The 14,296-nt window shown below is 30.8% G+C and overlaps 1 protein-coding gene across 3 annotated transcripts; it reads left to right on the plus strand.

The window, feature by feature from the left end:
* Positions 1 to 1,396: 1,396 nt before the first annotated feature.
* LOC148614220 (dual specificity protein phosphatase 14-like) lies at positions 1,397 to 13,466 on the plus strand. 3 transcript variants are annotated; one of them, XM_088588154.1, is made up of 4 exons: positions 1,397 to 1,436; positions 5,957 to 6,468; positions 9,556 to 9,648; positions 11,846 to 13,466. In XM_088588154.1, exons 2-3 carry the CDS (start codon positions 5,968 to 5,970, stop codon positions 9,562 to 9,564), a joined length of 510 nt encoding a protein of 169 aa, XP_088444280.1. In that variant the 5' UTR covers positions 1,397 to 1,436; positions 5,957 to 5,967; the 3' UTR covers positions 9,565 to 9,648; positions 11,846 to 13,466. The 3 variants fall into 3 exon arrangements, with proteins under 3 accessions (XP_088444280.1, XP_088444279.1, XP_088444278.1); XM_088588153.1 differs by lacking the exon at positions 9,556 to 9,648; XM_088588152.1 differs by lacking the exons at positions 9,556 to 9,648; positions 11,846 to 13,466 and having other exon boundaries at positions 5,957 to 9,000.
* The last annotated feature ends 830 nt before the right edge of the window (positions 13,467 to 14,296 follow it).

The raw sequence follows: 14,296 nt of genomic DNA on the forward strand, positions 1-14,296 counted from the left end.
CAAAATGTAAAAGAGTATCTCGGGAAAGCTTTGGATGAAGAAATTGCAAACAACTTCTCAAGATATATATATATTGCAAATTTCGATATGCTGTACACGTGTGTTAAGGAGTAACCTCCCAATAACCTTTTTCAGTTTATTCAATAAAAAACTAAAAAAAGAAAACGCTATAACTAAATTGTCAAAATTGAATTCAATACTCAGTCAATCTCGTTATTTTATGCACTATTGGGGTTTGTGTGTAGACCTATTGAATAATAAACTACTTTTCAACCTATTTGTTCTGGGGTATACATACTATAACAAAAGTTGTAATGTTTACTACTACTACCATTCGGTTCACCTGTATCTTTTATACATACTTTTCTGAACTCAAGTAAAATAAGCTGATTCTGTTTTCTTTCATCTTACTTTATATGTGACTTCTTTCATATCTTTGAATACTCAGAAGTTCTAATCATCTGGTTTTATCATTTGCCATGAAAGATATCAAATAATTTGATTTGTAAAGTTTTGCATGATTTATACATGTTTATACATTAAATGACTATTTGACCTTATGGTGAAAAGATCTCTCCTTGCTGCTGAATATATATGAAATCGAGCATAGGTGATAATTGCTTTGAAAAATTATACCAACTTTGGGTTACTTCATGTTTAATGTAAGGATCTCTGCGAGAACTTTTGGAATATATTTTATCACATTTTTGTCGAAACCGTTTTTGTTATTTTTTTTTATTTCGCAGGGCTTTCACAAACAAAATTAATTGATATACCTGATTTTCGTAATAACTATACGCATATTACAAAGGCATATTTGAAGCTGAAATAGCTGAGTTATGGAACATATACCGTTGCTTGTGCTTTCATCCATTATACACAATTTATTTCTATTGGTTCATGTCTGTTTGTAATAGTGCTGAAATAGCCGTTGCACTACATGGCTAATATTTATATTTGACATGAGCTCACAATATTGGTCACATCTGGTATTGTAGTATTCGAAAATATGATTTTCTTACGATCGAAATTCAATGAAAACGAAAATAGTACTGTCTATTGATAGAATCAGCCCCCTTTTTCTTTGAAAACATTAAAACGAAATAAATTCTTTCCTCTAAATGTTACTAAGTATACACTAATGTACTGTTTGGAATCAATTTGTGCACTTTAACTTATCGAATCATTAACATATCATGGAATTAATTTGTAAAGATTTGTACCAAATTTATGCATCTTTTATGCAGAAGAATGATCTACACTTTTAAGTGATAGTGTGATTTTTCATGCAGTTAATGTAACTTTTTGTATTTATAGAAATATTTCGATCAACGACTTAGTGAGATGGCTTTATGCCAGGACCGCTTATAACAATAATAAATCATTTTGCCATGGTGTTATAGTATGATGATGTTACTTACTTAACGTGTACCAAGGTAAGAAAGTTTTCATTTAATACGAATATACTACTTCATTTCTATTCAATAGATGAAATTAAGCAATGTGATAGTGTAATAAGCTATAACTATAAGTATGAAGTTCACAGAAGAACATTTCTATTTGACTGAGAACACAGTATTATTTGTTCTGACAATATGCTATAACCTGCTGATTTTGCTTTTACCGTGTCAGCACATATAGATAATTCATTCCGACGTGTTTCTTGTAATTGTATTTGTGTTAACATGGTAACGGTTTTCTTAAAAAGAAGTTTCGTCTTTTTCTATGAAAGTTGTCAGCGTATAATCGGCATTTATTTACTTTTCGTTAGTATTTTAATCTATACTTAACTAAGTACATGATAAAACATTAGATTTAGAGGTTTTCAATGTGTCAAATAAATCCGTATAAATTTTACTGTTGTTATTGTTTTTCGATATAAACATTAACTTGGATCACCCACTGTCTGGTGAGGTCTTGACTCATATCTCAAAGGAAAAGTTTAAAAGTGGAGTATATAAAAATAATAAAAATTGATATAAAACTTCAAACTGATATTAATATGTAATATACATGTACATAAATTTTGAACTCCAGTTACTTCACTAATCCATTAGGCCCTTAGGGGAACTTGAATTTTTTTACACGTTCATATTCAATATTTATCAAGCTTTGTAAAAATTATACATTTCTTAAACCTCTCCATTCATCTTCATTTGTCTAAATTCAGACTTTTACTGGACTATTTTTTGTCATGTAATTTATCGGGGTAAATGAAGGTTTTGTAAATTTCTTGTGATTAAAGAAAGTTTTGAGAAAAGAGAACTCTAAAATAAGGTATCAATATCGCAAACATGACATGATTTATATTAAAGTTTTCAAGAAAATGTAAATGCGTGTTTTTGTCCCTTTTATACCCACAACAACTAATTCCTCGTTTCGAGTTTTAAGAGAAAGAAATATGCCTGCAATATAATTTCCTATTGTTACTTTGAAGTTATGTTCTTTATATGCTTATTAACCGATCTTATTTACCTGTCCCGTGTTATCAAGTGAATGAGATCATCTTGAATTCGCTATAAAATATTAAAATAGAGAAACATTGGGATTTTTTTAAAGAAAAAAAACTTTTGGTTTACTTTTCACCGCACGTCAGTATAATGATTCATTGTATATTTGAATGAAATAGTTTGACGTCATATTGTTGTAGGCGTGTTGTGGTATACTGTATGTGCCTCGCGGACCTGATGGGTAATTGTTATGAACGAAACACTGACCAATCCCGACAAAATATTCAAGTATCAAGTTGATTAATTAACGATCGCGTTTCACGTAAATTAGAGAGAAAACATTGCTTAGAAGGTTAATACATTTTAATGGTGTTTATTTTTATTATGTTTTTTTGCAATGTTTTGGTAAATGATCCTGTTGTGATAGACTTCGTGTGATCTGCCCTTCATTTAAACGAACACTGTCGACTGCCTCATTTGGTTACAAAAAAAAACAAAAAACAGAAAAAAACAAAAAACAAAACAAAACAAAACAAAACAAAACTAACAAACAAACAAAAAACTACCGATACTTAGGATGTAGGATTTTATATGAAAGAATTGTTCAAACCACTTCTAAAAGACACTTGTCAGTCTAAATCTGTTACTTAACGACTTGCTTGTTATCACACAGTTTGATCATCTTACCTTATAGTAAAGAGGTATTTCTTTCTTTCCCACAAAATATTCCAAAACTAATGTATTGTGCCTACTATGTGTTGTTTTACTATTTTTGTGCTCTTTGCTTTACCCCCAAAGGTTTCCTCTCAACGTTTTTTGTTGTTTTCAAAGCTAAACAAGTCACCAGTCAATATGTCCATAGAAGCAACAGCCTAAGAACCAGATAATTATTTCACAGTGACCTACGAACTATATATGACCGTCTGTTGATTCTGTCTTTTCTGTGCAATGAACTTTTTGTTCTGGCATTTTTCTCTAAGGTATCGGCTTCCATTTTGTCATTAAAAGTGACATTTTTAAATGAATGTCAAGAAATCCCCAATTTTTAATTGCCATTTTCTGCTATGCAAGTTGAATGCTACTTTTCTTTGCGTGTTCTTAAAATCTCATTCGATCTATATAAATCATTTGCCTACAGAGAAAACAAATTTGCACTTTTTAGCAAAATGTGTCAAATGTTACGCCCTGGCTTGAGTTAGTTTTTGTTCATTAAAGTTTTGTCAAAAATAAGATACAGGGTATGGTACATGTTCATTGTTTGCCACCCCATACTCTTAAAAGTCAAACTATAAAAGTGAATTTTAAAGTAACAGAAACCCCGCGTTTCAAGTGAAAATAAGCCATAAGTCCCGAAGGATAAACCCAATATATGTTTCAATAAATTTTTTAACCAAATTAAAGTGTTTTAGGAAAGGATGAACGGTCAACAAGACAGACGGATGTAGGATCAATATATATCATAAATCAGCAATAAAAGACCTGGATATGTATTGTGTTTAAAAGTATTGGTCTTTTAATTGTCTGTCAGTCCGATACAGCCTTGATATATTGTATATTGCAGAAAGAGATGTTCAAGGTCAAAGGATTTAGAATTTCGTATAATATTCCCAAAGGTGTAGGGACATTAGGCTATAATATGACGCAAAAATATTAATTGTGTTGTAATATCGTAAAAATTCTTTAAAACGTAGTATAATCATAATGGTTCTACAATTATATGTCATTGAACAAAAACCCCAGAGAATTGTAAATTTTGTTGTTGTTTTTTTTACATTAACTGTGTCCACACCTAAGAAATGACTTAATATTTTCACATTATGGTAATCGGAACTCACTATATATGATTTTTATTTGGGGTGTGAACTCCAATTTTGACTACAGTATGACCGGAAAGTGACAAAAAAAATGATCAGAAAATATAAATTTTGATAACTTAAAGCAATTCTTTTGTTCTTTGATGTAAGAATTGTCATCTTCAAAAGTCATAATGCGTTTCGGTTGTTATGGGTTCAAGCCCTTTCATTTAAATAACACTTGATGATAAGTTTTCAGTTGTATTTTAGGCCAATTAAAGCCTTTAACCCGCTTCGTCTTCTGTGAAATAGAGTGAAAAGGGGTACATAGTTGTCCGATTTTCTTCTCGAACAGTTCTAAGCTACAGCTTTGAAATATTGAGGATGTTTTTACACTATGTGCAGTTATTCAGTGACAAAGGACTTTGATTTTTTAAATATCCCACAGGGATGGGGCGGCTATATTTTCCTGCATTTAAATAATAAAGAAAGACAATTGGCTTAAGCATTTATAATATACCATAGGGGTACATCGTATCATGCCATGATTACCATATACAGTTTTTGAGCTACACATTTTAAACTTTGTATAATGTTTATACTCATAAGGAAAGTTCAAAGCATCGACGGATTTAGATTTTTGCCAGATATTCCCAAACATTACAGACACAAATGTAGTTAAACTAAGGACTTTCATTATTCCATAATGAAAAAAAATGTTTTGTTAAGGTATCCTCTGATGCAAAATTTTGTAGGATATTTACACTCATAAGGGAGACGTGCAGGGTTAAAGGATTTCGTAAAATATTCCCGAAATCCTCTCCTTTATGTAAATTGTTCACATTTTGTTTATAATGTCATATATGTTACTATAGGTTTTGCGTAATTGACTAATTGGGTCGACACGAAATACAGTGTCCCTGTTCTAGTATATACGTATTTTGTTCAAACTAACGCAGTCGAAACATCATATGTAATCTAAGAAGATAAATTGTGTATATGGTGTATTCGCCTCGTTCTTTGAAGGAATGCCAATGATAAGATTCATTTTCTCTGTAAAAACTGGTAAAGACCAGTTCTGATGTCAGAATTGTTTTTGTTTTTTTTTATCTTAGGAAGAGTGATGACTTGACTTGATTCAATGATATTTTGGAAGAAATATTGAACTCTTGAGAATCTTTCAAATAAACACAGTTCGTATTTCATTTAAACATCGATTGAAGTATTGCCAAATGGTTTATAAATAAATGTATTTAATACATAAAAATGAACAAAACAACAACAGGAAAACACATAAAAACATATATGAAAAACAACAGCTAAATTATGTAGTGACTTATACATAATTTCGATGTTTCATCATTAATCAAAGATGCTATAATATTACTTGGGTTTGTCTCAACCTTGATCACACTAGAACCTAGTGACCTAGGGTAGGGGACATGACTGTTGAAATCAGTGATATGTTTGTATCATATTCAATTTCAAAAAGCCTATCAAGCTTTAATTTGAAGCAGAATGAAATCAATCCATTTTACTTTGATATTTACATGAGGTTGATGTCAAATGCTGAATACAAACGTTCCTATGATATGTAAGAGTTGTGTCCCTTACCTTAGGTCTACCTCCTTAAACGATGAAACGGGAATATTGCAAGCTCGAACACAACAATTTGTTGTTATTATGATATCTTTTTATTTTTTGTCTTTACAGAGACGACAATCATGGCATTCTTAACACAGATAGCAGAAATAACGGACTATTTATATCTATGTAGTGCAACGGCTATTTCACGCCAAAGAATTTCAATGCTAGGAATAACAAATATAATAAATTGCACTTTAGATGTACCAGATTTTCATATTCCGGGAGTTCACTGTACTTCTATTCGCGTTGACGATCATCCTCAAGCACGTTTAGATTTATTTTTCGATAGAGTAGCAGACGAGATTAGCACCATTGCAGCTCGTGGCGGAAAAGTGATCGTGCATTGTGTTGCTGGAGTTAGTCGATCTGCTTCGCTATGTATAGCATATTTAATGAAATACCATAGAATGTCATTAGTAAAGGCACACGACTATGTTAAACGGAGGAGATCCATGATTCGTCCAAATATGGGATTTTGGAGGCAGCTTATCGATTATGAACGGAAGTTGTATAGAAGGACGACTGTTCAGATGGTACCTTCAAACATTGGACTCATACCGGATGTTTACACCGAACAGGCAAGGCCAACACCTAGATCACCAGCATGGACACCATCCTCTTCGTATTCGTACTCGCCCGCTACGTCCTTCTCCCGTTCGCCATCTACTACCTACTCCCGCTCTTATGGCCGACACACATGGAGTCGACCACGCTTAGGCTTTTGATTGAGCTTTATTTGTTGGAATTAATCAGTTGATAGCAAAGCATAACCAATTACTCAATTTGTAGATTAAATTAAATCTTTAGTTAAACTTTGAACCTTTGAACTGCTATAAGGACTACTTATCTTTACACAAGATGTGCTTTTCATATACACAAAAATGTTAAATTGTTCTTAGAAAATGATTTTTTTGTTTTTGTTTTTGTTTTGTTTTTTTTGTCATAATTTTTACACTGTTGTGCTTAATAAGAAATTTATATCATGTTTCTGGTACTTATCCATGTATTTTTGGATGAGAAATTAAGACAGTAAATCTTAGCTACAGTGGCACTTATCTCAGCATTAATACATACAGTGTCTGGTAAAGTCATAGTAATATTTGAACAACATGTATGACGTAAGACGCTGTCAAATTATTAGGTCGCTGCTGAATTATCTTTGCAAATACATTTTATTGTTGCTGCAGTACTGACAAGCATGCGTGCCAAAGTGCGAAAAGGAAGAAAAACATGTTTTGATATTTCATTTGATTATTCTTTTAGCCATTGTGACATTTCTTGTTTCGGTTAAATGAATTTCAAAATTGCGTTAAGCATGAGATTTTGGTTTTGTACTGCTTGGTTTAGAGATAATATTTTATTTTTTTAGTGTAAATGCAGTACTAATCGTACATTAAACCCACATTTAAAGGTTGTTTTTAAATGTTCGATACCAAACCAATTCTTAGCAGTCTGTAGATGCGTTTTTATTTAGTTTAATTTAAGGATGAAGATATCCATGACACTATTATTGATTCAGAGTGTCAAAAATCAAACCAAAGGCACACATTATGAACAAAACGCACCCTGACTCGATAGCATTGCCAATTGCTGTATTTTTGCCAGAGTTAGATTTTGTGTGGTTGTGATTAATACTATTTGTTATTTATTAATTGAATTGTTTTTGGTTGATTTTTTTGTTATTTGTTATATATTTTGCTCAGTGTGCTGCTTATGCTGTATTGTTTACTGATATTATATTCATTCATGACATTATCAATTATTACCTTGCTCGACTCACAATTGGTTTATGGTTAACATAATCAGCAGTTTTCTGTCTGTTCATCTGTAATTTCTCATTTTATTGTTTCAGCAGGTATTAGCCAACTATAAAGTTAATTGTGTTTAGTGCATTCATTAAAAAAAGAATGATTATGGATTGCCTGTGATGAAGTTAATCAATGTTTCGAATTTTCATTTTAATGTTCTGTTTTTAAGTCGTCCAAAATGTTACATTTCTCAATACCTTTGATCAATTCAGTAGCACTTACTTTAGTATCAAAATCTTAAAAGTCTAAAAAGTTCTTTAAAAGTTATGTACTAGCCAAGATTGCCTTCTGCACCCGTTTATCATAATGGCATTATTGATAATACGTCCAGTGTCTAAATAGGTATTTTGCCCCTGACTTACAAATGCATATATAAGTGTATTGATATACAAGGTTTCTTTTATTTATACAAAATATTCAACATATTCTTCAGGAAAAACAAACTCTTTTTCAAATTCGTTTTTGCGATTTGCTTTTATTTTCTGTTGTCAGTTCGTATTTATTCAAAATGACATGAAAATTGATAAAAGGATTTTTTGCTTTGGGACCATTAACAGAAAATTGCTTTTCTTATTATTGTTTTGTACAACCATTTATAGTGGAGTGACTAATTATTTTAACACTTCTTTTAGGTCGTTTTAATATTTTTTATTTATATCATAAAAATGTGCAGTTTTATTCGTAGTTTAAATAAAAAAGAATAAATATCAATCTGATTAGTTTGCTGTTAACATTGTTTTCAAATATATAACTACATTTTATCACGAAGTGTCCCAATAATCCCTTATAAAGACCTAATTTGCAAGATGCACTGATCACATAATTTAGATAAAACTTATTTCTTATTTTGCAATTATTTTGGTTATCAGTAAACAATGCAATGAAATGGCTTTGCTACGGATATGAAAAAGCGGGATTTATTAAGTTATTAAGTTCAGTCCTTAACAGACATTGGCATACTTTCATTACAAAAGTCAATTTGCATTATTTAAAGCAACTAACTGTCTGACGTAATTATATCGGTATATGCTTCATTGGTCGTAATAGTGCAAAATTCTCATCCTACGAATGAAGCAATATTAATTAGGCGTCACATGCTTTCAGTTAAGTCATACACTTTATAAAACAAGACCGTATTCGTATTTGATATATCAGTGACGAATAAATTATATCAGTTCTAATTCTGCATAAACTTTTTTCTCAATTACAAATGTATGTCTGACGCCTGAAAGCATTTGTTAATATTTAAATCTGGACAATGGTTTATGAATGTATCTTTTGCAATAAACCACCAAAAAGTTCTACAAATAGTATTGTAATGGGATCTGTTCTAGTTGTTATTCAAGTTGGATTTTCAACATTTTCATGGTTAAGGTAGTTTTTTTTTAAACTTTCGTTAGGACTTCAATTAAGCGATAACCTGAATATCTGAAATTACAAATAGTATTTCAAAGTAAATTCCAAGTGTACTAAGGTACTAATTCGTGTAGATAGGAACCATACTGTCAGAGATAATGAACCAAATAGACATACTGTATTCAGGAATTAAGGAGGTAGACCTACGGTAAGGGACACAACTCTTACAAATCATTGGAACGTTTGTATTCAGCAATTTACATCAATGTTACGTAAGCATCAAAGAAACTTGGATTGATTTCATTCTGTGTCAAATGAAAGCTTGAAAGGCTTTGGTGAAATTAAATACGTTACAAATATATCACTGATTTCAGGAGTTATGTCCCTTACCCTAGGTCTACCTCCTTAAACGGAGTTTTTTTCCATTCAATTCCATCGTTGTATCTTTTATTCGTACTCAAATGATATTGTATATATGTAATGTATACTTCTATTGTTTAGGAAACTTGAATGAAGCAATTGGCTGTTAGATGATAAACCTAATACATTGAAACACCTGATATGGTGGTATTCCTAAAAGTATATGGTACATAGGTACTAATTTTACGTTCTTTAATTTCCCATACCTACACAAAGAATAACAATAATACAGGTGAACTTAACATACGCAAATTAAATCTTTGCAACATCGAACAGTGAGATTTTCTTTCATTTGCTAACTATGTTAAACGGTTTGATTGAATAATAGATACACATCCTTTTAAAATGATTTAGTAACATTTGGTTGAAAATTTGTGCTAATATTTTACAGAATTCGTCCTTGGAGCGTTCTTTCGTGTTTAGATACGTGTACATAAATGACATAAATCCGCTCTTCTGGATTTTTTTAAAACAAAATATCCCCAAAATATTCTCAAACACCAGTCTAAAATTTTCAAATATTTTACAAATATAAAATTTTTACAAGTAACCTTAATCGGCGGTTGAAATTCATTGCCTATTGTCAATGTGTTACGCGGCAATCAACTTCGAAATAATTTTTCAAAATTAGACGTATTTATCTTCAGTAGTTAAAAAGTGTAATGTATTCAAAAGTCACTTTTCTGAAACAGTATGTCTGTGTGTTTGTTTTTCTTAAAGTAATAATTATATGAATGTTTTGGGACTGCACTAGCTTTCAGATACATTCAGAAAATAACATTAACAGTTTGATTCAATACATAACACTTTATTGAATAATACATATGCAGCCAAAGCGAAACAAAACAAAACAATATATGGCGAGTGTTGAGAATTATTTTGCTATACGTTTATCACTTAAGTTGATAAAGCCAATATATTTAGAATAAAAAAACTGAGTAAATGTGCGTAGCACCTCTCCGGCTTAAAAGTAGTTAAAAAACTTTCATTTAAGCCATCGTAACAAAAAACATTTATTTAAGCTTTCATTTCTGAATTTAAAAATGTTACACTATAAAGAAAACAAAAAAATACAACATTCCAAAGCATAGCAGCAAATTCAACCTGGCATCGCTTCTTTGTGTGATTGCATCATACATTTTTGCAACAAAATTTGCAAAGCCGGAAGACGACATATACTACGACAAACAAAATTCATTATTTATTACATATGATTTATCCAGTTTTAAAGTTAAATGTTGTTTGTTGAGGTCACAATGGTGATCTGAGTACATTTTTCAACATTTAAGTTTTTTCATCTCATTTTTCATCAAATGATCAAAAACTCAACTAGAGATTTATTAAATGATCAAAAACACAACAAAAGGATAAAGACTTGTAAAATTATCATAAACATAACAAGAGGAAAAAGCCTTATTAAATGACCAAAAACATAATTAACTAAACACAACGAGTGGGTAAAACCTTATTAAATGACAAAAAACACAACTAAAGGGTAAACCTTATCAAATGACCAAAAACACAACTAAAGGGTAAACCTTATCAAATGACCAAAAACACAACTAAAGGGTAAACCTTATCAAATGATCAAAAATACAACTAAAGGGTAATCCTTATCAAATGATCAAAAACACAACTAAAGGGTAAACCAAATCAAATGACCAAAAACACAACTAAAGGATAAACCTTATCAAATGATCAAAAACACAACTAAAGGGTAAACCTTATCAAATGATCAAAAACACAACTAAAGGGTAAACCTTATCAAATGATCAAAAACACAACTAAAGGGTAAACCTTATCAAATGATCAAAAACATAACAAGATGGTGAAACCTTGTTAAATGATAAAATACGAAACAAATGGTCAAAGCCTTGTTAATGATCAAAAACACAACTAAAGGGTAAAGCCTTATCAAGTGATCGAAAACGCAACAATGGGTAAAGCATTGTCAAATTATCAAAAGCACAACTGGAGGGTACAGCCTTGTCAAATTATCAAAAACACAACAAGAGGGTAAAGCATTTAAAGGGTATCTTTCAGTTTTCACATAAAAACATTGTCAACCTTTTTGTTTTTTACTTGTATATAACAACTAAGCCACGACTTGACAATGTCTTGTAACATTCAAACTGAAAGACAGACCGAATTCCATATGACAAAAGCGCTCTCTGTATTTATTAGAAAGTATTTATCAGTTTTGTTGAGATGTCAATTGTTTAGTTGGAAATTTATATTTGTCATTAAAAAACGTAAATATCATTTGATTGAGCAATAATATAGTTTGATCACAAACCACTTTAGTTTTGCATAGTTGTGCTCCTGCAAATAACCTTAAAATCATCTGTGTATTCGTTTCTTTTTCTTTTAGGATCTTATATATTTCGTACACAGCTAGAGCAATCTCAGGGATGTGTTGTCATCTTGTTTAAAGTGAAGAGACCAAGACATTGTATATATAGTTTGAGAAATGAACTGGTTTTTGTTTCTATCAACGACTCAAAGATGAAGTGACAGCACAAAGAGTTCTCTTCCTTTTGCTATTTTACGTATGGATTTTACGAGGTTTCAAACGTGAGCAATGTAACTTCGATATGATAATAGTTAATCAATCATGTAAATGACTTCAACGTTTTAAGTCGATTATTTCTAGCAAATACAAAATTGAGAATGTGTCATACAAGATACTGAGAAAAAGTACACGCTTGTTCAAATTATTATTACATATATTTATATGTTTCGTGTAATATAACGTTAAGGATTATCCAACTTTCACTGGCAGGATATAACATTATCGCATTGAATGAAGAATGAATGTCGTGCATATACAAATTGTATAAGACTTTTATTGAAACTATACTAGAACCAAACTCAAAACACCAAAGAAAAATTAAATGTGCAAGACGCATAACGTATTCTTGGGTATTACATTTTTAATGGGTAATTATTTTACGAGATCCACCAGTGACGTCATATTTAATTTAATATTTCATAGCATTAATATTTTTGCCCAGTGACCCCTAATTTTCTTTTTATAATTTCTTTAAACAAACTTTAAATTGGTATTTGGGGAGCTTTAATGAAATCCTAGTTACTGTTTTTAGTGTTCCAATAAATAAAACCAACAAAGACCTATGGAAAATCTAGAGAGGTAAACTTCCCGCCCAAATTGTAAATGCTTGTATCTCAACAACGAGCACATTGACAAATTATTTTTTCTACTTATTTTGTTCTGGCATGAAAAATCTTAAAAGATTTCACAACCCTTTGGATTCCTTGTCATTCTTAAATAGAGCAGCGAACATCCTTAATCATTGTCAGAAATCTTCTTTCCGTGAAAAACGAACTACCAAAACAATTTTTTTCAAATTTTTCTATTTTTAAGATTTGAAAAGACAGTGATTTACAGGCAAATATTTTTCACGTGAAATTTATATAAATCGATCTTCAAGTGAAATTCATCTGAACTTCACAAGAAATTAACACGATTTTCACATAAAATTAACTTAACAACTTTCATGTGAACAATTCAAAATTCACGTGAAGGCTCGATTCACCAGAATTTCACGTGAACTCTTTCACAAAGTTTATGTGCTCAATTCATGTGAAATTTGTGTGTAAATCATCTGAAATAATTTTGCTTGCGTATTTATAATGTATATATAAAATAAACTCCATATGATGTTTATTGATATTTGTTTGATATACTCACAAATCTTGGTATAAAAGGGTCAGTTTAGAACTGTGTTCCTTTCTATTTTTTTAAACTTCCGAACGATGCTACTACCTTGGTATGGATTGTCTAGGCATGATTTCGTATTTTTACATTGTGTTATATGATACTGTTAAAACCGTGTTTACTTTCTTGTCTGTATTGATTATTAAGTTTGATTAACTGTTGTTTTCTGACGTTTCTGTTATTGGAGGCTTATTATAATGGTATCATATTTTTGTTTTGAATGGAAAAAGTTATATTAAACAGTATTATATTATTCCGTGTTTTTACTTTTTTTGCAGAATGACTTACGGTTAACCCTGGATAACCAACATCTTTAAACAGTAGTTGTAGCTATAGAAATGTCGCCGTAATTGCTATATCTTCTTTTATTACTCTCTTTTCATAGGATATTCGTGTCCGTTTTTAGAGAGAGAAAAAACTTCGTAGCTCATATGAGTAATAAATTATAACAGATGAGTATGTAGTCCTACAGTTGACGATCGAATTAGGTTATTTTGTTATTTATATATTTTATTTCATTTGTTGAAGTTCCGATCAAGAAGCAAAGGAAAAAAATGATTTAAGAAACGTTTTTCTTTTACATATTGGATATTTTCAAGATGAAACTTGACTTATCTTAGCAAATGTGACGTATTTGACATCACTGATGCTGTGGGAGTTTCATTCGCCGGTCGTACTACTGTTTTGAATTATAACGTAAAGAAAACCTTTTTGATTGATATAAATCATTACACGAAATATGAACGTCCTATAATCAACTTTTAACGAAAAAAGTTTCACCTAATCCTTTTGCACTCATGATCGTATATTTTCCTTATGTTCTCCTTATTAGTCATAATATTGCGTACTTTGTTTAGATCTTTAATGTACAGCTCCTGCATAAGTGATGTGAAACGGAAATAAATAAGGTCGTGATATACAGTTCCCGGTCGAATACATTCTTAGGAAACCTTGTTCTTGTTGTATACACTGTGCCGCGAAATCATTGCTTAGTCTGCTTTCATAAGATTGCAAATGCATTTTGAAGTAAAAAAAAAGTATTATTAAAATGGCTAGGACATTTGCAGTAAAAAAATGTATGGG

Source organism: Perna viridis, chromosome 6 (genome assembly GCF_037379345.1).
Source record: "Perna viridis isolate PV_CMFRI_1.1 ecotype Kerala chromosome 6, ASM3737934v1, whole genome shotgun sequence".
NCBI lineage: Eukaryota > Metazoa > Mollusca > Bivalvia > Mytilida > Mytilidae > Perna > Perna viridis.